The sequence below is a fragment of the Acanthochromis polyacanthus genome, chromosome 17 (assembly GCF_021347895.1).
Source record: "Acanthochromis polyacanthus isolate Apoly-LR-REF ecotype Palm Island chromosome 17, KAUST_Apoly_ChrSc, whole genome shotgun sequence".
Lineage (NCBI taxonomy): Eukaryota > Metazoa > Chordata > Actinopteri > Pomacentridae > Acanthochromis > Acanthochromis polyacanthus.
Window position 1 is genome coordinate 2,167,729 of NC_067129.1, and position 24,716 is coordinate 2,192,444.

General features: G+C 39.7%; 1 protein-coding gene across 1 annotated transcript in view; it reads left to right on the top strand.

The window, feature by feature from the left end:
* cadm1a (cell adhesion molecule 1a) overlaps positions 1-21,701 on the top strand; it is a 488,723-nt gene extending 467,022 nt beyond the window's left edge. Inside the window, 2 exon segments of the mRNA XM_022196138.2 lie at positions 9,998-10,126; positions 16,849-21,701. Of these exon segments, the coding sequence (XP_022051830.2) occupies positions 9,998-10,126; positions 16,849-16,967 (248 nt within the window). The 3' untranslated portion in view covers positions 16,968-21,701.
* Positions 21,702-24,716: the final 3,015 nt, after the last annotated feature.

Below are 24,716 nucleotides of genomic sequence, written 5' to 3' on the forward strand. Positions count from 1 at the left end.
ATTTAGATAAAATGTACACCGACCAGGCAGAACATCATGATTTCCTGCCTAAGATAGTGTTGGTCAGAAAGGCTCCTATGGGGTCAGGCACCAGAGGGCCTCCAGGGTGTCCTATGGGGATCTGGAACCAGGATGCTGGCAGTGGATAGTTTGGGTTCTCTGGGTTCAGAACGGGACTTTGGAACTTTAACGGTCAAATCAACATCTCAGGCGATTGTCATGTTCCTGATTGACGTTCTTGTGATGTGGTGGGGTATGTTTTCCTGCAGGGGTAGACCCGTCACACTTAGGATTGTTATTTTCATGAAGGAGTGTTCCTGTTCTGGGACAGCGTTCATTTTGGTATCAAAGTCTCAAGTTCTCCAGCAGAACACGTCATAGAACCGATACGATCGATGTTATTCACTTCACCTGTCAGTGGTTTTAATGTTGTGGCTGATCTGTGTTTGCAATAATTTCAACACTTAAACCAAATACCATCATATAAACAAAGTTCTGGTGCACTTCCTGTTTAACTTGTAGGTAGAACAGTTACTTTAAGTGGCTAATGTTTGAGGAAACAGATCAGAAAACACGACTTTATGGAACAATCATGTCTTTTAGAGGCATTAGCAGCCTGTTGTTCCTTAAAACCCTCTGTTGGTGTATCACTAATGGCGTTGCCTGCACATGTGTTGATTTATGTATTTATTGATGTAAACAGCTTGCCTCTGACCTTGACCACTGAATGTACCACCGTCTGTTTACTGCATGTATGTAAATGTAGCATTGTCTTGGCTTCTTTTCCAGGATTAGCCCCTCATTTCTTGGCATCCTTCCTTCACCCAGGGCTCGTCTGCTGTGTACACAGATCTACACAAAGCCCCCGATGTCATTTCACTGATACTATTCTGTCTCGCCACACCAGAATACACAGAGCCTCTCCTGTTATTATTACTAATATGCCGAGAGCAGAGGAGACGCAGGGCTTGACTTTGGGACTCCATTTATTTTAACACCTCATATTTCAGTCACTTTGACCTTGACTGGATATTTTTTCTCTTTGGCTCACTTTAGGGCTGTTTTTCTTTTATTTATCTTGTACTTTTTCTGCGTTTACCTTATACTAAGCACACTAATTGTCAGATATTTTGACCTCATCCCCGTCAGTCCTTCTTAGATGAACCAACATCCAGCTCATACTCAAACCAACACTCTTTTTTTTACCACTGCAGCGTAAATCCTCAGGCGGTTCTGTTGAGATGAGGCTGGAGGCAGCTCGTTGACAGCGCGGTGGGAGGAGAAAGGGATTTGATAATCACGCTTGAGAGAAGAAAGGGCAATCTGGTGGATGGAGAGAAGCTCCACGGGGCAGCTTTTTTTTCTCCAAACACTGTCCCCATTAACAGGACTGATGTGCATCTCTGCAACAAGCCTGCAAACTCATTTGGCCTCGGGAGCCATAGAGAGTCCTCAGTGTTTGGATAAGTCACTCCTGAGACCACTAAAAGCCATTATTAGAAGGTGTTTATTGAGCTAGCCGTGGCCTAGATACAGCTTAATATCCTGAGAACAGTTATAGCCCATAATTATATTACGTTTTGGATGAAGACTGGCTGTGATTAGATAAATGATGAATAGCTCCATCAGATATATATAAAAAGGTGCAGGGTTTCTGAGGAGATAATGCAATGTTGGCTTATTTTTGGATGGACTGGGAACATTCGCTTTGTTTCTGTGTTGTTTGAAAATGGAATTCATTCCACGTACAAAGGTTTTTGTATTATATGAGAAACGTCACCAAAAACAAGAGGAAATACCAGCTTCTTTTGACTGTGTTTTTTCCACGTGTAAACGGGAAAACATTCACTCTCCTTTTCAGCAGTTTGAGCCTCTATTTTAAAAGCGGGTCCAGAAGTTTGTGACTTGAAGCTGACTAGCGGTGATGTGTTATTTCCAGCAGACAATGCCTCCACGTGACTGCTAATTACAACTGCCATCTTGCCGAGGAAGAAATTAAAGAATTAAAAAGATATGAATTCATAATGAAATGGCATTTGACTGTCCTCTCTGCTTTGTCTTATTTAATTACACCAAAGTGATGTTAGAGCGCGTCTCCTGGCAACTCCGTGGTTGTGAGAGTCTTTGTGTAGAAATAACGTGTTCTGGACTTTACAGACGATTCCCAACCTGCCGTCACACTTCTGTGAACTGTTGGGAAGTGGTTTTTGTTTTTAGCTCTCGGTGGCAGCATTTAGTGGTCCGTTATCTCACTGAGTGGTGAACAGAGTCAGTGTTTGGCTTCAGAAATATTCTAGAGTTTAATATCCTCCCACAGTCCAAACACAGGCAGCTACTGACTGAGAGCTTTTTACTCTGAAACATGTAAAAAGTCTGAGAAAACTCTAATCATTTACAAGCTGCAAATTAAAGCGTGAACAGATTCCCCAATGAAGTCTTTGATTGTTTTGTTAGATCTGCTTGGAAGCCAATATTTGATTTCATTAGAGCAGCGTAGCCTCAAATCACTCCGCTCCTGATTTAAAGGAATGAGTGCATCATCATTCCTTCCCACCGTGGGACCATATATCCGCGGGTTCTTCCTCCACATCACTAATTGATTTCTATTTTGTTATTATGCTTAATGAAAAACTCGCCGGTTGTTCTGTTGCGATGCTGTTTTTGGAAACCTGGACTCATCAGTGTCGGTTCTTGTAATCGCTCCCTTCACTCTTTTATGAACTCCTTTCTTTTCCATTAACATAATGGAAGCTAAATCAGTAAAGACCCTCACAGTGCGATTCGCCATCATATGTGGAGGCTCCGTTTTCTGGATGCAGGCCCACGCCGGGATGAAAAGTCAGGATACCTCTGTCTCTGCTCGTTCATTCTGACCGTTGTATTTTTAAATCTGCTTTTTGCAAACCCACCAACGAGGCCTCCGACTTTTTTGAAGTGCAGCACTGACTTTTCCAGAGCGCTCTTTGAACATCACTCCCTGGTTGAGCTCCTCTTGCAGTGTTTTTCCGGTTACTGTAGCATTTACGCCCTTCAGCCACAACATTAAAACCATCAACAGCTCTGATCATTGTTCCACAAACATGGGACCTCTGTGGGGGTCCTGTTCTGTCTAGCACTGGGACACTAACTGGATATATGCCCCTAACCCTGGATGGATCAGGTTGTACTGGTAAAAACTGTGTTGGTACAAAAATGTGATCTATTCTAGAATCAAGCCATCTAAGCAGGGAGATTTTTGGTCTGGATCTGAAAGTGTCTAAAGTGGTCCAGATGCAAATAAAAAAAGCAGTAAAATCTCCATGTTTTTACATTTAAACACAGAAAATGATCGTCGTACAAATCAAAAATGATGTTTTAAAGACTCTTCAGCCTTCACACAACAATCAGTTCCAGAAGCTCACTGGTTTAGATCTGGATCTGGTCTAAAGTGGTCCTGATGCAAACAAAAACTGAAAACCCGTAAAATCTCAATTTTTTTGCATGTAAACAAATATAATATCAGTTTAACAAATCCTATAGTGTTCAGTCTCTGTATGACAGTCTAGTTCATGAACTTTCACCTGTCAGTGCTTTCAATGATCGGTGAATATCACCAGCAATGAAGTCTTTCAAACTTCTTCAGAAATCAGTGCCTAAACTGTCTCTGGAATCACAGACGGTATTTCTAATTATTTCTTTTTATCTGACCCCGTGGCTGCCTTCCTGTTTTTAAATGGCGTCGCTGAAACACTTTTTGACGTTTCGTTTTAAAATAAACTCTGTAAATCGCTCGGTATGGAAGCGCTGTGGCGCTGCCCGAGAGGCAAAAGATTTAACTGACATTTTTAAATAGGTTCAATGAAAAGGTTCACGGGGACTTTAATTACATTCTCTCCTTAACCGAGAGTGTTGTTGGCAATGGAAGTGGATCTTGACAAGCCAATGTGCTCTTCTGACACCCGCCCACATAGCGCCGCTCTGTCTACAGGCAGTATGGGCTCACCACTGAAAGCACTAATGCTTAATTAGCAGATTAGCAGATCCAATTAGGAGATCTCCTCTGTCTCAAATCATGCTTCTGTCAACATGTCCTATGAAAATGAGATTCTCCTCGTTCCATACGTAAGGTTTCTCCCTCCTCCCCCCCGATGAGATGACCGGTGTCGATGGAGTGTTGCCTGCTTTGTTTAGCCCCGTGGACACCTTGTTTGAAGCCGTTCTCCTTTAATCTTTTATATTTCAGGCACATTTCAAAGTGAAACTACAAGTAAACACAGAGAGGAGCTCAAACAGCAGCAATGGACCAGAAAAATATACCTTTGGTTGGGTTGCTCGTGGAGTTTAGGCTAAATTAGACTGACGATAGAAACAAATGTAATAACATGAGTAGAGAAAGCTGGAAAACGAAGTGCTAAGATGGATTTTCTTCGTCCTTTTTAACCCTGTGAACTCCAAGCAGTTTCTGAGCTTGTTTTGTTTTTTCTCTCTCGTCTCATTTTACCTCACATTGAGCTCCTTTTCCTTTAAACAAAACTACCATGGCTGTATGACAAGTTTAGAAAGAATGAGACAAAAGTTGAATTTCTTTACATATTTATTTCATAAAAATAAAAATAAAAATGAACTCGACATGTAGAACATTTCCCCAAATATCCACAGCTGTTACCAGTATTGGAAATAAATAAAAATACTACAGATATTTATATTTTTACCACATTCTTCCTCTCTGCTGTGTGTAAACACAACCTGCTGTTCATCCAGTCAATCAGTCGTCAGTTTTTCAGAGCTGGGCCTCTAATGGTTTATCAGTTACACAAATGAAGACTGAATATTTGCTTTTCACACAATCTGAAAAATGCAAACAGTTTATTTATAGTGAATATTTAAATAAGAATCTAGAATAAATCCCCCAATTTCAGGCTTGGATTTTTATGATTTGTTTTACTTCTGGCCTCCTAGCTTCTCTAAGAAGCACCAAATCATTTATTTTACAGAATCTAGGCAGAGAAAACACTTTATTTTAGGTGAAACTGTAAACGAGAGACATAGAATATAATGATTTTGATGATGTATTTAGATTTGGGTATTATTTTAATAAAATGGCACGTCACAGACGAGTACTTCAAGGACCCTCGAAAAGTTGAAAATCTGGTTATTCTTTCTGTTCTGTTCTTTCAGTTATTGCCGTATCGTATATTTTTTATACCTGCCAAACACGGATATTACTGCTGCAGGTGAAGTTATCAGAACTGCAACCGTCTTTCACACATTTTGGGTTTTCTCATGATGCCTTCAAACATCACCGGTTATTTAACAGTTCCACTCTGCATTCATTGATGTTTGGCCACAAGGGGGCAGCAGATGGTATTATCACAATTTAACCCTTTTCTTCTGGCAGGTTTGAAAGCCATGTGATCTTATAAAAACCACCAAAATTACACCATTCATCTTCCAGAAGCGACAAAAATAAAAAAGAGCATCAGAATTTCAACTTTCGGTCCTTTAACTATCCATCTGTGACGCATAGCATGTGGTAAACTTTCACAGATCGAAGCTTAAAATCACTTTTTCCTGCAAAAATCACAAAAAATGAACCATTCACAGTAACCAGATTCTGTGACAAATAAATTCTGCACTCAGCTCAGCTACAACCAAGAGACAGCGAAAAATGATCAGGAGCTTTTCAGTTGAACTGCAGGCTGTGTTTCCACAATACAAGTGGTATAATGTCTGTAATATAAGTTGGTTTTCCAGTTTTAGTGATAACTGTGGGCCCTTGAAGACATGTTGGACATGCTGATTCCAGGATTTGGCAATTATTGTAGAATAAATAATCAGAATTTTGCATCAAACATACTGTCAGGACGAAAAATCTGTATTTTTTTCTAAATAACTCTCTTCTTTTACTATGGCTGGCTGTAAAAGGACACAATTTTTATATTTTATATTTGTTTGATCTTATTTAGGGTCAATGTACGTACAGTTTTTGTTGGTTTTTTATTGTTTTTAATGTCTTCTTCTGGCACCCTTGCTGACAGATTCACTTTTTTATGATAATTTAACCTTAAGCCCAATCCAACATTATCACATTACTGTTAGTATTTCTGGTCCCCGATGAATGTAAAAGCTGTAATTCACATCTGTTTTAGCTCTATTTTGGTCTCCACCAGCATCTCCCATGTTTTCAGAGAAGGATGATTCCAGTCAACAGCTGCTCTGCTGCTGGAAACAAAGCTGTAGAAATGACCAGAGCTGACCCAAAACCATGAATAAAACGGGCTAAAAGTCCCAGCAGTGCTCGCTACATGAGCCATCCTCTTTAACATGGTTTTAGGAATGTCTGCAGCCACATTAAGATATTAGCTGTTTGTGGAGGATGCACTTTAATTTTCCTCTTGTTTTGTGATTCATACCAAAAGCTGCAGTTCAAGTAAAGACTGTCACAGTCCCTGTTTTGATGTGGAATTTAGAAGCTTTTTATCTGCCACAGACGTGACTTTTAAGGAAACGGCAATAACTGTAATTGCAAAGGAATTCTCACCTCTTTGATTGCTAAAACAACAACCCGTGCACTTAGAAGTTTGACTCCCCGTGTGAGATAATGCCACACATGTACTGGATTCTGCTGGGTGACAGTAATTGCTCATAAGTGACAGAACGACATGCGGACTGTTTTATGCGGTTCGACTGGAACTGAGTGCTTCCACATCCAGACAACAGGACTCATTAAAGGCTTCCATTTTTATGCTTTCTTTGGTTTGATTAAGACAGAAATTGTTGGCTTTGTCACTCTACCAGGAGCTGTTGATGCTGCTGCAGTGACCTCCTGTTGCAGCAGAAAACATCAGGCGCCGTTAGAATTAGGAGGGTTTACTGACGAGCAGACGTTCTGTGTCTGTTGTTTAGAGAACAGAGGCGACATATTTGTTTGTTCAATGTGTCATGATAGCAGTTCCTGACCCAGATTATTGAGATTTTATTTCATTGTTGGGTTCAAATGAAGATGAAATCACAAAAAAAACATGCATATTACCAGCTCCAATAGAGAGAAAACAGTAAGTTTCCCCTGTTTCAGTGAGAATGCTGGTTAACTTTAGCTTGTTTATGCGTGTAAATTCATAAAGCAGAGCTGGTTATTATTATACGAAGCAACAGGATATTATGCAGAGAGACTTTGATGCCTTCCCTGCCTCCCTTCCCCCTTAAATTAATTTAAAACCTGCAAAGTTTGATGTGGACAATCAAGATTGATCCTCCGCAACCAATCTGAGCCACCTCCACCCCGACCCCTCGCCTCCCCCCCAAAGCCAGAGTCCACATTAACATCGTAATAGGAAAGTGTGTTAAAGCACAGCTCAGCGGCCTGACAAGAGCGAATTGGATGTCAGAAGGATTCCTGCTCAGTTTAATTGAATCTGCCCAGCTCTAAAAAAGAAAATCTGAAGTCAGAATAACCCATTAGATCCATCAGGTAATGTTTTGTTGGGTTTGACAGGAAGTTCCTCCCTCTCAGGTCGGTGCTGCAGGAGGTGGTGGCTTCGTCATGTCATCCGCGATGTTCCTCCGCCTGTTGGTGTTCTTCCTTAATCAACCCGCTCTGTTCTTTGGAGCTCAGTCAGCAGAACCTGGAGAAGCATGTGGAGGTTTAGTCGGTGGTAGATCTGCTGCTCGTGAAGTCATTACTGCTGTTTTTCTCCTGACTTTCTAATTTTCTGTAAAAACTGAAGTGGCATAAGTTTACGGTGAAGTCATGCCCAAGTAGCCTGAAAGTGAAAAAATGTGCAAATGATCCATGGTATTACCCATTTGTTTGCTCCTGTTTTACTGTGGGTTCATTTTGCACTTCAATATGTAGACTTTACACTCAGGAAATCATGAAGAAATATTCGAATTCTGTTCACAAACTGTAGAAGCAGTGGCAATAATAGTAAATATCAATAAAGTAATATTTTCAGCTCATATACGTGCAGAAAAACTGTCATAATGTAAACAAACAAATTACTATTTGCATAAATATAGGTTATTGCTGGGAACATTGTTTTTTTACAGTCCATATGAAAACCTTTTCCTGCCGTTTTGCTCAGTATTTTCTGTAACAATACAAAAAATCTGTTAAATGGCAATTTTTAAAAAAAGAACTACCTTTTTTAAATTACTAATATTCATAGCATTCATTCAGTATCTGTAAAATATTTTTTGTTTATTTAAATACAGTTATTTTATCGTCAAATGTTGTGAATGAATGAATTACCATTTATAAAAATACTGATTTTTGGTGTCAATGTTATTGACATTTTTTCTTTTATTTAGCATCCTAAAGGATATTTATTTTTTAGATATTGCTTGTTGTGACACAATTGAGCAAAACTGAGAAAATCGGTCTAATTGCAGTAAATTGATTGTAATTTTTTGCAGTGTTTATTTATCGATGCTTTATTACTTAAATTTTTTATTTGTTTCATACGTCTCCTATGTATTCTGTCCAACGCTGCCTGCAGTTCAGCTGAATATTCTTTGGTTTTTCATCATGTGACCGTTGGTCAAAGCCGAATCACTGATGGCTTCACAGCTGTGGCAAGAAGAACAAAATATTTTCTATTTTACCGAATCTAGTTAGAGCAAACTGTTTATTTTCTTGCTCAGAAATATGACAATTAAATGCTTAGATTTGGTTTTCCAATGGAACTGCACAGATGAGGAGTTCAAGGACAGTTGGAAATCCGATTATTCTTTCCGTTTTGACAGTTTCACGCCCAGATAACCCGGCAGGTTTTACACTTCAAACGGTTGAATGAAAGAGTGAATACAGCATTAATTTTAGGTCACATCTCAGCGCCACCTCCCCCATCCTCTTCACTGTCCTTCCTGTAGCACAGTGGTGGTGAAAACATGCAGCTCCTTTGTCCCGTGAAGGAGCAATCAGGTCCACAAACGGATATTAAGTTGGGGTCGTCATGGATCCCTTCACCTGATCAATAACTTTCACATCGCATTACAACCACCGCTTCAGGTTGTTGTCCGCTCACAGACCTCTTTTCACTGAACTTCTGCTCTGAAAGTTAAAAAACTAAATGATGAACTTTTCCCAGACTGCTGAAGTCCTGAATGCTTTGTTGTGTGCATAAAAACGTTTGTAGTGGGGGGGGGGGTTTGTAATTAAATGTACTATATTTTGTTACAATACTGGAAAAAATAAAGACTCTGCATACTACAGATATTTAATTGGCTTTAATACTTGTCTCTCTTCTGCTCTGCATAAACACTTCCTGCAGTTAAACCAAAAACTTCCTGAATTTTTGTCCCATGTTTGCTGGTTTTCCCTGAGATATCAGCTGCTCATCTGTTGTGTTGAGGAGTGCCGAATTTTTAGTTTTTCCAAGATCTGGCAAGAATAAACGGCTTATTTTCAGCAAATGTTTAAATGAGACATGAAGGGATTTCGGTGAAATATCCCAATCAATTTTATGCTCAGATTTATAGATATGAATTTTTAGATACAGCTTAGATATTCACTTTTACTGTAAATACCACCAATTTCCATCTGCATCACAGATGAGTAGTTCAAGGACCATCAGAAATATGAATATCAAATGATTCTTTTAGTTTTTGCAGTTTCTATGTGACATGTCTTCCTTTGTCTTTGTTGCTACCGACGTCATTGCATGAAAATAATGATCTTTCTCTGACTTTTTGTCTATGAATGTTTATTTCCTTCTAACTACTGGATCCATTTAGTTTTATGAACAGGAAAAGCACTCAGACCGGGCAGCTCTAGATTTACTGAAGTGTATATGAGTTAAGCCCACGGCAGCAGACAACCAAGACGATCGTGTCTCAGTCTTGTAAAAGCAGCCGGTTCCATCGTTGGTACATTTAAATGTCTGGCATTAAGTCTAATCTACATCTCCATCACGTTTAACTGTCAGACGTCCCTGTAGGGATGTGGCTGATTGCTGTTCCCACAGTGTGAGAAGGAGCTTTAACAGGACGGCTTTTCTTTCTTCCTTTGTGCTTCCAGATTCTCGAGCTGGAGAAGGAGCTCCCAGAACGGTGGACCATGCAGTCATCGGAGGAGTGGTGGCCGTCGTGGTGTTCGCCATGCTCTGTCTACTCATCGTCTTGGGACGCTACTTTGCGAGACACAAAGGTGAGAAAACAGATTTATCAGCAGTAGAGACAGTGTTTCTGCTGAATATGGTGATAATACGAGCTATAATGTCATCATTTTGGCTCTTCTCACAAACTTACTGCAGAAAAATGCATTCAGATGTGTGACAGTTGATTCGACCTGTTGGTCTAAGAGAAGCTCTGGACAGTCGCGGTAATTATTCACCAGAGGAACAGAAGGCTGCAGAAATAATAGAATGTACTTTCTGCCGCATACTTGTAGGAATAATATAGGATTCTCCTTAGCCTTCTGAACCCTGCAGATCTCTGTGGGCTCGTTTTCACAACACATTAAATCCTTCACCAACACGGCCAGAAATGGACAGAATTCAACCTTGTTTTGTGCAGAAAAACACAGTTGGGATGAAATAAATCTTTGCGTTTTCTTCGGTTATTTATTTTACAAAAAATGGAAAAATTAAAATCAGCATATACAATATTTTCCTACTGACCACGAATGTTACCCAGACTGGAAAAATCCTGACTCTACATGCTGCAGATATTTACATTTGTTTTCTATCTGTTGTGTGTAAAAAGCTAAAATATCAGATTAACTCAAACTCTGTCACAATTTTACAGTGTTTTAATTTCATTTAACTGATAAATTTAAAAAGAAAAAGCAGTCATAAAGGAAATGATAAATCTGGCAATATTCTGTGTTTGATCTTCAAAAGTTTAGAAAAAAAAACTTACATTTTTTTGTCATGGGACTTTTGCTTTCATCTGGATCACTAATGGCTTCCTGGTTGCACCAAAGAGCACCGAATTATTTCTTTTTACAAAATCTGGATTCAGCAAATGCTTTATTTTTGCCAAAATATGTAAAATAAAGTGTTTGATTAAAGAACCCGATTAAAAGCTTAGATTTATCCAATTCTACGGCACTGATGGGTAGTTCAAGGCCTGTTGGAAAGTTTTATCCAACTATATGGCACTGATGGGTAGTTCAAGGCCCGTTGGAAAGTTTTATCCAAGTATACGGCACTGATGGGTAGTTCAAGGCCTGTTGGAAAGTTTTATCCAACTATACGGCACTGATGGGTAGTTCAAGGCCCGTTGGAAAGTTTTATCCAATTCTACGGCACTGATGGGTAGTTCAAGGCCCGTTGGAAAGTTTTATCCAAGTATACGGCACTGATGGGTAGTTCAAGGCCCGTTGGAAAGTTTTATCCAACTATACGGCACTGATGGGTAGTTCAAGACCCGTTGGAAAGTTTTATCCAACTATACGGCACTGATGGGTAGTTCAAGGCCCGTTGGAAAGTTTTATCCAACTATACGGCACTGATGGGTAGTTCAAGGCCCGTTGGAAAGTTTTATCCAACTATACGGCACTGATGGGTAGTTCAAGGCCCGTTGGAAAGTTTTATCCAACTCTACGGCACTGATGGGTAGTTCAAGGCCCGCTGGAAAGTTTTATCCAACTATACGGCACTGATGGGTGGTTCAAGGCCCGTTGGAAAGTTTTATCCAACTATACGGCACTGATGGGTGGTTCAAGGCACGTTGGAAAGTTTTATCCAACTATACGGCACTGATGGGTAGTTCAAGGCCCGTTGGAAAGTTTTATCCAACTATACGGCACTGATGGGTAGTTCAAGGCCCGTTGGAAAGTTTTATCCAACTATACGGCACTGATGGGTAGTTCAAGGCCCGTTGGAAAGTTTTATCCAACTATACGGCACTGATGGGTAGTTCAAGGCACGTTGGAAAGTTTTATCCAAGTATACGGCACTGATGGGTAGTTCAAGGCACGTTGGAAAGTTTTATCCAACTATACGGCACTGATGGGTAGTTCAAGGCCCGTTGGAAAGTTTTATCCAACTATACGGCACTGATGGGTAGTTCAAGGCCCGTTGGAAAGTTTTATCCAACTATACGGCACTGATGGGTAGTTCAAGGCCCGTTGGAAAGTTTTATCCAACTATACGGTACTGATGAGTGGTTCAAGGCACGCTGGAAAGTTTTATCCAACTATACGGCACTGATGGGTAGTTCAAGGCCCGTTGGAAAGTTTTATCCAACTCTACGGCACTGATGGGTGGTTCAAGGCCCGCTGGAAAGTTTCAAATTCTTTCTGTTTTTACCATTTCTGGCTCTGATTAATTCTGTTTTGAGCAACTTTCTAAAAATCTCCTGTCCTTCAGGAGATTCTGGAGCTCAGAGTTGGGTCCTGGGTATTATTTTTAAAATATTGTCATGTTTATAGATGCACATCTTACACACCTGCTATAAACAGTATTTAAATACACTGTTTATCATTAATATTTTTCAATCACTACCTTTTAATAGCAGCTCTCTGATTTCCTCTGAAGCACCCGCAGGCTGAAAGCTCGATCAAGTGAAGCCTCTTTACTTTTTTCTTCATACATCATTAGATGGATGCGATCCGAATGATGGAGAGACGGCTATTAAGGCTACGGGTTACTGATGAGGAGTAAAATTACATTTTTCATGCAGTCCTGCTGAATAGTATAGCAAATCCTGTATGCCGCCCTCATAACACAGAAATAATTAGAATCTATAACAAATTTCACACTTGGATATTTCTCATGCAGCAGGAAATGGACTCGGCCACATTAAGCACTTCAGAGGGGAAGTCGTGTAAATGAGGCAAATTAAAGGTGCATTATTATTTTATTTAAGGTGGACTCAGTTTCCCGTCAGATGTTTGTCAAACATGTGGGCTGTTTGTGTGTCTGCAGTAATATTCCTGCTACGTTCAGCTTCACGTTGTCACACCGTTACCTCCGACTGCCGATAAAGTTTAGCTTTTCTCCCGTCAACCTGCTGGTCTGGATGTGGTCTCTGTGCAGAATGAACCAGATTAGTAAAGAAAAGCATCCTGTAAGCTTCATGATCGATTAACGCTGAAGGCTGGACGGTTTGTTAGAGAAACTTATCCTGTGATTTTTAACGGCAGGTGTAGAATTTTACAACTAGAGTTGATTTAAAGACAATTATCTGCTTGTAAAATTCTTTAAAAAGAAGTATGTCAGGAGGAAAAAGAGTCAGAATTCCATTATTTTGACTTTGCATAACAGTAGCTTTATTGTAGATCGCAGTTTAAAACAGGAACTCTGTTTAGAAGTCACATTTCTACAGTTGTCTTGTGAGCATAATGTGTGGTTTAAGGGACAATGTAGTGAGAAAACACACTTATTTAAAACTACAGGAACACAACAGTTAAATGCAGAAAACTTCAAAATGATTTCGAGGCATCTGTTGGCTCTTGGTCAGGATTTCACAGAATACTGAACAGAACTTCATTTTTGAAAAGGAGACGAGTTTCAAGACTGAAGTTAGGAGAGATCAGCTTTGGCATTTGGAAAATAAATCAATATTCACATGAATGTTAATCTACCTCCTGTCATATATTCATGAGGGGATTTATATTTTTATGGGAAGAATAAATAATAAATGGCTCATTTTAAATATCTGTCTTAACTCCAGTTTTGACCCTCAGTGTCCCACCTCTGTTCAAAAATCAGGTTTTGTTCTTTATTATGTTTACGAGGGCATTTCTGGTTTCTTTTTTCTTTTTTTTTCTTTTTGCATCTTGTTTTTCTGGCTTTTTTTTCTTTCCAAACATGAACAACCTCTTCGACCTGTGACTATTCTAAATCCAATCTTCTTTTTGTATTTTTTGGCCATCATTATCACTGTCTGCATATAAAAATGGACAGATTAGTTTTGACGTCACTAAAAGTGCCTTTAATTACCTCACCTTTAAACCTGAATACAGTTAAACAGGTGAGTTACATTAACAGCCCACTGCCTGTGCAGTTATCGTGAACAAAGATATCAGCTACAGAGACAGAAACTGTTTCATTTCTACAGTAAAGTAATAATAAAACATTTTATTTATAGGCGCCTTTCAGTGCGCCCGAAGACACCGTACAAAGTAAATGGAGTTAAAACACTTTCAAATAAACAATATAAAATATAAAGTTGTAAAAATTTTAAAAGAAGGAAATTTAGCAGTTTTAAAACAACAGAAGAAGAAGTCCTGCATTTTAACCCTGGATTCTATGGGGACTGACATGCTGTTGTCTGCCTCTAGTGGATATTCAAGGAAGTGCAGCTGTAAGGGTCACATAACACCACAGCCTATCAGATGCCACTGTCATCTAGAGCTGCAGCGACTTTAACATGGAGATTGAGTAGGAAAGAAGCGAGAGCAGCTAGATGCTCAGAGAAGTCACAAACAAACCCCCAGGTTAGTCAAACTAAGTTTAAAGAGAAAGCCAAGGTGAAATGTGAAACGCTGCCCTCACACTTTAAAAACTGACATCTCTGTTCCACCTCGAGCCACCATACTCGGCACTGTTTTCCAGTCTATTAGGGATCGCCAAAGGTCCAACTAGTGCCCTTTTCTCCACATTTAGACAGTTTACTTTTGCATCCTGTCTGGTTCATGATTCTTGGCCAGATCTCAGCGCTAACTTTGGTTCACACAAAGTTATGGAAACTCAGTCAAACATTCACTTCTGGATTATTGTCACTGTTTTACTCTCAGGCTGTTCACAACCATTTCCATTAGAAAATACAACCGGATGCCGAGTTTACAAACGAAGCCGAGGTCACTTTGACTAATTGTTTAAGGTATGAGTGGTAAACAGTTAACGAGTTACAAAGTCCTTGGAGACCACAAATGAATATTCATAGCAGAATAATAACAATAATCACAAGGAGAGAGATTTCCTGGCTTGTTCTGGTGGTCACACCTGTGCAGCACAATGCTCAGACTGGAGCAGCCACTTAGAAAAGAATTATCAATGACTTTTAACTGCCTCCGTTGGAAACTTTCCAATAATTAGTCGACAACATATTTATCTGAAGTGACCTATAACCTTGAGAATAGCAGAGCTGTCTGAAAAATCACCTTAAATAATGTTTTAATCTTGTAAACACGTCCAAATGGTGTTTCATACATCCAAAAGACGTATCATGAGCATAATAAGCAGCCAGCACAATGGCTTGGCATGTCCACAATGAAACTGCAGATGACTGTCCTGAAAACGACTAAATAACTGCAATATTAGAATATTCCATTGTATAGAGGGACATAGAAGCCATTTTAAGGTTTGGATGGATTATTTTATTTGAAAAACACCTCAAAATGTGTAACTGGGATGCACGGAGATGAGGCTTAGAGGTTAAATCAACAACCAAAGATGAGTTTTGGAGGTTAAATCAACGACCAAAGATGAGTTTTAGAGGTTAAATCAACAACCAAAGATGAGTTTTAGAGGTTAAATCAACAACCAAAGATGAGTTTTAGAGGTTAGATCGACAACCGGAGACGAGTTTTAGAGGTTAAATCAACAACCAGAGATGAGTTTTAGAGGTTAAATCAACAACCAGAGATGCGTTTTGGAGATTAAATCAACAACCAAAGATGAGTTTTAGAGGTTAAATCAACAGCCAAAGATGAGTTTTAGAGGTTAGATCGACAACCAGAGATGCGTTTTGGAGGTTAAATCAACAACCGGAGACGAGTTTTAGAGGTTAAATCAACAACCAGAGATGAGTTTTAGAGGTTAAATCAACAACCGGAGATGAGTTTTAGAGGTTAAATCAACAACCGGAGATGAGTTTTAGAGGTTAAATCAACAACCGGAGACGAGTTTTAGAGGTTAAATCAACAACCGGAGACGAGTTTTAGAGGTTAAATCAACAACCAGAGATGCGTTTTAGATGTTAAATCGACAACCGGAGACGAGTTTTAGAGGTTAAATCAACAACCGGAGACGAGTTTTAGAGGTTAAATCGACAACCGGAGACGAGTTTTAGAGGTTAAATCGACAACCGGAGACGAGTTTTAGAGGTTAAATCGACAACCGGAGACGAGTTTTAGAGGTTAAATCGACAACCGGAGACGAGTTTTAGAGGTTAAATCGACAACCGGAGACGAGTTTTAGAGGTTAAATCGACAACCGGAGACGAGTTTTAGATGTTAAATCGACAACCGGAGACGAGTTTTAGAGGTTAAATCGACAACCGGAGACGAGTTTTAGAGGTTAAATCGACAACCAGAGATGAGTTTTAACTGGAAATAGTCACGTTATCACAAATTTCTGGTAAGACTCTTCAAATTGATGTTGAAGAATCAAAACTTTACCAGTTATAGGTTGATGCCTGTAAGCAAACCAAGTTAAAATGTCAGATTAAACAAGAATCTCCACGTATACCAGGTCACTGTTCTTTTTTCCATTCTGAGCCCTTTTTTTTTTTCAAAACAGCTTCTGTGCTTTTATTTTTTTCCACATTTGCCACTTCCCTTCCACATCCAATCTCGAATATTACCATCATCACCACACTCTGCCGTGAAGCGACGTGAATAAATCTTGTAAATTGGGTTTGAAGTGGCCGACTAGTTCCTTTTTTTTTTTTTTCTTTTTCTACTGAACTTGACAAGGTTAATTTGAAGGTGTGCACCAAGCTCTTCCCCGCACTCGAGATCATTTCCAACCCTGATTTTCACGTGCCAATTGTCGGTTTAAAAAAGAAAAAAGGCTGAAAATGTTGTACAATTTGAATATTATAACTTGGTGGGGATGGGGGTATGTAAATGGCGACACGGCGAAGGATTTGCATAATTAGGTGCTGCGAGATGGAGGGGCAGATTTTAATCTTTGGTATCATCTGAGCAGCAGGCTATTATCCAGTCCGTGACCCTGTCCTCCTCCTCATCCTCAGGTACCTACTTCACACATGAAGCCAAAGGAGCAGACGATGCAGCGGATGCAGATACAGCCATCATCAACGCAGAGGGCGGCCACACCAACTCGGACGAAAAGAAGGAGTACTACATCTAATCAAACAGGACCCCTCACTCTAGTTGTCCTCCTTTGGACGCTGAGCCGTTTTTCCGGGGACGGGGGGCAGGAAGACGAGGTGGAGGTTGATGGAGGGTTTAGTGAGAGTAGAGGGGTCAAGGAGAGAGACGTGGGTTTTAAAGGAAGGCCTGGTTTTAAGCCGTTGTTTAGTCTAGTCTGCAGATGTAGATGGAATGTTTTGTGTGTTTAAAAAAAAAAATCAAAATCAAAAAAGGACAAAAAATGTTGGGGGTCCGGGGTTTTCGGTCACGGGGGTCGGGTCGGGGGTGGGAGGGTGCCAGAAATCACTGTAGAGAGCTTCACCATTCGACACCTCCCTAACTGCTGGTACGAATTTTATTTAGTTCAACCATTTGCAGAAAATTCTGTGCCTTGTTCTAAATCTTTTGGTTCTGTCCATACTTTGCATTTGTGTTGATCATCGTTTGCATAACCTCGTTGCTCCCGTCTCATCTTCCCACTCGTAATTATCGATGTGCTGTTGGCTTTTGTATGAGGGTGAAACTACACAGCCACTTTATCCGTTTTCTCTAAATGTGTCGGCACACATGCATCCTCTCCCACGTAACAGAAATTCTATCCAAGTATACTGTGATTTGTCTCAAGCCATTACTTCCTTCTCTTTTCCCTCAACTTTTGACAGCTCCAACAATGCATGGGATGCTTTTCATATCATTGTACAATGGACATAAAGGAGAGACAGGTTGGTTGTACTGGACCCCGACCTCCACACATAATCAAAAAGAAGGCAGCAAAGGATAATGGATCTTTACATTCTGTCAGGCAAATTCCATTTTAAGTCCATTTCAGAGCCTCAGTTTGTTGTTCAGAGCAGCTCTGCCACTCTGCTACTGTTACCTTTCTCAGTAAAGAGAAGGAGTGCGTTATTTTCCCCAGCATGCTGCCATTTCATTATTTTGATTTCTTCCTCTGTTCGCTTTTATTTTTCTTCTATTAGGCTGAGTGGAGAGCCTGTTTTCCCACCGGCTTTTATTGAGTTGTAATGATGAGTTTCAATTGATTTCCATCTGCTTTCACCCCACAATATTTTTTTTCTTACAAATGGGAAAGTAAGAAAATGTAAATTGTCTTAAAACAGTTTTTTGGCACATTCTGTAGTATTAAAAAAAGGCTTGGGGGGGGGGTGAGAGAAAAAATATTTGGTGTTAATATTGGCCAGTCAGCAGCCAAAGGATGCTGGTGTAGTGTACATAACTTTACCAAGAGGAGAAAACAGCCTTAACCAAACTCCAAGCATTCAAATTTAAGTTAGGAGCACATGAAACGGCGGTGCAGGTCCTCATCACAGACACACTATCCAATGGAATCACAGCTGTATTGTACACTAATCCTTACTAAGAAATATTTTTTACAACTTACTAGAATTACAATGGAGTACCTTTGTGGATTTTATTGTATCACGCTCATTGTGAGTTTCGTCAAACTGTAAATCAAAGGAAACGTCTTCTAACTGAAATGCTCTGAGAGACAGGCCTCCATCACACAATCTGAATATTTATGGTTTCGCTTGGATGCAGCAGCAGCAGCGTTTCAGCGCTTAAATGTTCGATATCGTTTGCATGTACGTGCGTGCCGAAGCCCATTCTTTTTGCTTCTCTATCTTGCTTTCTGCATCACCTGCCAAAACTGAACTGGAGTCTGTTTTGCTGTGCCAGCTGGGGAGCACTGAGGATGCCAAAAGTAATTAATTGTCTGTAACATAACTTAATACACGTGTTGTTGCTCCGTGGTGTTTATCCATGGTCTGCATTAATGCCCTGGCTTCTTAACATGGCGGTGTGGGTCTACTGGCGGCAGTGTTTTTTCATTATTATGTGTTCACACAGCAAGCAGCTCGCTTAATGAGTCCTCTCTCTATGTGACAGCTGTGAGGTCGCAGTTTTTCACCTCCAAAGTTTGAAACAGTGAAAGTGTGAACATTTCATCAGTGCAGCTGATAAACATATCAACTCAACCATTCCTCGGGTGTTATTGGAAGAAGAACGTATCCCTGAGGTTTTTCGATTGAAAATTAAAACACCGGAATCAATAAGGCAAACTGAAACAGAAGTGGCAGTTATTTCTAAAGTTTGTCCATCATCTGCACAGTTAAATGTAAAAGCAGAAGTATAATTTCTTTAGTTTAATATGCCACACAAAGCTTCCCAGTTTTGTTTTGAACATTTATTCTAAATTAAGATCAGAAAAACTAACTTTATGCAAATGAGAATTCTTTGAGTATTAATCATCTCATATCAATGTAATTATGTATGAGTTATTATTATTAATAGTTTATTATTGAGTTAATTGCTTACACATGAGCAGACAAGGTGTCAAACTTTACAGGACATGAAAGAGCGGTGTAGCTACCTGAATCAGTCGAACCGTTCACTACAATGTCATAAAACGATAGTTCACCATTTCCACTGTTCCCATTAACTGTCAGTGTAAGGAACTGTGCGCTTCATTCTGGTAGCTCCACACTGGGTTTCTCAAGACACACGTGTTCCTCATTTGCATAAAGTTGAGGTCCAGACTACTTCAAGCAAAATCGACAATCCTGGAAACTCCAAAAACAGGTTTAAATGAACTGTTGTTGAGTAAAACTAAAACAGATGCACCTCAGAAACACATTTTTGTGATTTTTTTTTTTTTTTTTGTAAGGATTTTTATGTTGGTCCTTTTTGAAATCCAGCAGCAGACAAGTGAAAGCGTTGGTCCAATCAGATGCAGCCGGTGTTTCCATGGCTCCATGAAGGTTTCCTGTTTCAGGGATGGAAAGCACATATCAACCATCCTAATAAAAGATTATCTTATCTGCCACCGCTCAGTCATAGGAACGTTAAGCGTCCAGTAATGATACTTGTCCACTGGGACGTTTTCGGACAACACTTGATCGGCACAACAGATGTCCTCTCCTGCTATAGCGGTGATGAAAGATTTCTCTAAATCACCATGACGCATATCAGCATGGGTCAGATCCACTGTTTACGCTGACAGAACCTGAACACTACTTCCATCACCCTATTTGAGATTCTTTTGGACAGCGTTGCTTGCTGTGTGCACACACTCAGCTGCCATTCTCTACTTCATTGCCATGTTAAAGCATTTGATTAGATTCTGTCAACTCCGATTGCAACACATTACCAATGTGAGAGCTTTATTACGTCATGGTCATGCATGGAGACAGCATTTGGTCTTTCCACACTGAGAGTTTGGGGTTTAAGGTTGTCGAAAGGCGTTAGCCAAGGTACTTGTAAAATGCATTGTGCAAATTTCCCTTTCTTGAGCTTAGTGCATCTGTGCTTTTTAAATGTTTGTTTTTTTTATTTGCATTTTTCGAACACAGCATGTGGGCCGGGTGGAGCGGTGGCTTTGTTTTTTAGCTTTTCATTGGGTATGGCAGTTGTAGATGGGAGTTACAAGGAGGGATGTTGCAGACGAAGATGGAAGATGCTGTGTCCACCTCTCTCCATCTGTACCTTTTGTTCAAAGTTGAGTTTAAAAAGTTCACAAAGGAATCACCACTGAGTTACCACTGTATGCTGATGACACTGTTTTGTGTGTGTTGAATGGATGGGTGGGGGTGGGCTGGGGTACTGATTAGGCTAGATGTTTCACGGTCTGGTGTCTGATACAAACTATTAACCGACTTGTTATCGTTGCTTTATGAATCACAGAGCAGATGTCACTTCATCTGTAAGACTGAGATTGTGTGATTTGTATTTTACAGTGAGCACTATTTCGCTTCAGTGACATGTGGCAGCTTCCATTTAAATCAGACTTCAAAGTATGTACTTGCCAATAAAGGAATAGAACTGAATATTGTCTTCTCCCTTAAGGCTGTTACATTAATATTTTATTTGTGAATATGAAACCTTCCGTGGACCGCAATGCCAGGAGTGTTTTATTTCCTGTGAGAGTTTTTGGTCCCCCACAGCTCCAATAGGAAGAGCAGCAAGAACAAAACAACATAGAAAATGAGTTTGAGTATCTTTAATTTTTTTCAAAATTTGGAGTAGGTTATCGTATGTGTCTTTTATTTTAAAATCAATCCCCAGTGACCTTTTAAGACACGGACCATGGTTTTCCAGTGTAACCAAGGTAGTTTTCTCCACATTCAATTCTTTTGATAACGTCCTGTCTCAGGTTCATGCGTTGCTGACCGATGTGACTGCATCTCAGGTAGAATGCAAAGTTTAGGCCCCACCTATCAACAACATAAAAGCAAGTACAATGCAGTCATTCAAACCAAGTGCGACACATTATTTTAGGTCCAAGAAGCAAAATTGGTGAGATATTTTGAATATATGTTGTACATGTTTTATGTATTTTTCTTAATATTTGGTGCACTGTAAAAGATGTGTTAAGTATTGCTTTGTGTTGACATAGGTCATAAAGAGTACAATGTTTATTGGAATGAAGCAGGATCAGAAACCTGTCGTGGCTGTACCACTGTCACTTTCAATGCACCACCGCCTTTTGAAACTCGTTTGATTCCCAAAAAGTTTTGATTGTTTCACCAGTCATTGTTTTCAGATTGATTCTGTTTGTCTCTCTGCTGTACTTGGGAAATGTTAATGTGTATTAATGGAGAAAAGGAGTTCCACATTCCCATACACATTTTGTATTGGTTCATAAATAGACATTTTTACAAAACAATGAAGAGTTCTTGTCTTAATAAAAGAGAAAAGATATTAATGTCCAAAATAATCAGTGTTGGTATTGTTTTTTACCTTAGATGTTAATATATTCACGTGATGCTCCACAGAGAGAATGCAGCGTGATGCCAGCACCCAGCCATACTATTGTATTTTTATCCACATTTACCATTTGCAGTTGATGAGGCCTGACTTCATTTACGTTATTAACCCTTTAAGCTGCAGTCAATTCCAGCCGTTTTCAGTACAAAAAAATCGCTAATATTCTATTTGTAAATAAAAATATTACGAGAAATACAGGGAATATTGGACGCGCATCCTTGAAAACGACCGATTCGTGGATTTTATACCGACTTCAAGACATGTTTTGGACAAAATATTTTACTGGCTTGTTTCGTCTGGATGTCCAAGGTTGGATTATGGCCGTTTTTTGTGGAATATTTTAATCTGTGTGTAATAATGAACCCGGAAATGTGAGTCGCGCTGTGTATGTTGAAGCCGTGTATAGAGAACGGATGGATGGATATTCGTTGTTTGTCGGACAAATGTGTTTATATTACCCGCTGTGATAATCACATCTGAAAGTGGTTTATACCGGCGGATTCATGAGAATCTAAGCTTTCCATCGGTGTATAATGTTTCTATCATCGAGTTTGCAGCGTCGGTCAATTAAGCAAAATACTTTAGCGCTTCTTAAAGTGTACCGCGGGCGGGACACTGAAGCGCAAAGGGTTAAGCTCATTTACAGTTAGAAAAACCCTTTTCATTAACTGTTTACATCCGTCCATCCACCCCAGCATCCTCCCTGTCTTCCTGCATTGACAGAAAACAGGGACATTGGTTAGTTTAACCCTTTGATGCCTGAATTTATTTACAGTTTTTTTAAAAAGAAAAACATTTTTGTGTGTGTTTTTGCTTTCCAGCTGATGCTAAAATAGTGGAGATTGTTAATTTGTCTGTTACATATACAACAGACAATAATAATAACAGATATACAATAATTAGGTCCCAGTCTAACCGGTCCTAACAGAAACGAGTGCTTGCAAAAGGTTCCGAGGTACGTATTGAATATGCACAAACCAGCATTGGGGGAATGGATACGCTACCTCACTGCAGTCTGAATGAAAGTGGTACGATGCAAATTTGCGATGATAGACGTCAAGGGGTTAAACTGTTTTTATGAAACTTCCATTGCATTTTTCCACAGTTAATGGACAACCCCAGCACTCTACACCCTCCCCAGTCTTCTTTTTGCCTTATTAATAGGTTTATATGAGTGAAATGAGCAGTCAGCAGCATTTCTACCAGTTTTAATGCATTCTAGTACAGTAGATGAAACTGGGAACGTAATAGATCTGCATACTGTCAAAGAAGCAACAATGTGGAGTTATATTTCAGTCTTTTAAAAGCAGGTAGGGACTCATCTAAATATGTAATTATATGTACAGAGATGAGTTCTTAGGTGTTAAATAACTGATCGGAGAAGGTCTTTATGGTTGCCGAGCTTCCACAGACTTCAGTTTATCTTTGCTAACTTCCTTCAACCACTGTAATTATTATATGAAAATCTTCAGCGTTGATATTTGGCATTCAGGCTTTAACTTGGTCGCTCCCCACAAAGAAACACGAAACTCTGCACAGCATGGATTTGGGAAGCGATGATGGAAGCTTCCCCGCCTGGAGGAACACAGACTCATGTGGTGCTTCTGAAAGCTGTCACTGGAGAGAAACGGCGGAATCAAGCTGAATGTTTGGAGTGTCGAAAAATTGTCATCATTCTGTTGTATAATGAACATTACGGCATTACAGGGACCGGTGGAGGGACTTTACACTTTGGTCTCATTTTGAAAATGTCTCACAAATACACCATTATCTACACAGGCTCAGCTTCAGTGGGCTGCATTGCTGAATAAATCGAGTGTATTTGAATATCATGAGGAGACAAAGGAATAAGAAATGGGGTGGCTTTACATATCAACTTCCACTTACGCTTTGGTGATGCTGAAAGCTCTTTTTCAGTCTGAAGTGAGCCTCGGCGAGTGCAGCTGTCATGAAATCTTTATCGTATGCATAAACCAGTGTGAACACGGAGTATGAAACAAGCGGTCCTAATTAACACAAATAAAGGGTAATACCTTGAGGATCACCGTGAAAGCTTGAATAAATTTGACAAGGTTTACACACCGAAAATCAATCTCTGCTTCCCTGTTTGATGAGCGCGCTGAACCTTTTAAACTAACATCTTAAATAAATGGAGATCGTGTTATTGATCCCAACATAGTAGACAGAGTTGACGTGAGGCGAGCTATCCGTCATAGAAAAGTGTAATTCTCCATTCATATTTAATGTCCATGAGTCAGGCTTTACTTTTGACATTAACAGACTTGTAATATTCAGTATTCAGTAGATGACTTGAGTAGAAGATGATATTATCTTTTTAATTACATTTTCACCTCAGGCTCTCATTATACCTCAAGTGCTGTACATAATGAGCCAACATCTTAAATAAGTAAAGGTGATACTGCTATTGATTAGAAAGTGAAGACCCGAGGCGAGCTATCAGTCATAGAAAATGTACTTCTGAGTTCATGTTTAATGTGCATGCCGGTCGGTCTCTTATAGGCTCATTACTCAATATCCTCAAATAACTTAAATAGAAAGGAGTCCTATTCATTAGACTTTAACTGAGTCTGTGCACAAATGGCTCCACTTAATAAAGCCCGAGTATGATCGCTTTGCTGCATGTGTCCATGGTGGCGGTGTTTGTCCGCGGTAATGAAAAGGTCAGCGATGCAGTCGTGTCTCTTTGTGTCACCTTGCAAGCTCAGAAGGTTAATGTAGATATCCTGACATGAATAGTACATTATTTACTCATTACATGTGCACAGCAGCTGCATTATTATCTGACTCATCGCAGCCAGAACAGAGTTCTAATGAACTCTGGTGAAAGGCGTCCTTGTTTCCAATCACGTATTATTCAGGGACGGACTATTTAGCTCCTAGCCAGAGGCCTTTAAGATTAGGAGGCCATGAAGAGGCTCTGCAAAGCCAACCTTTACAGCCTTGT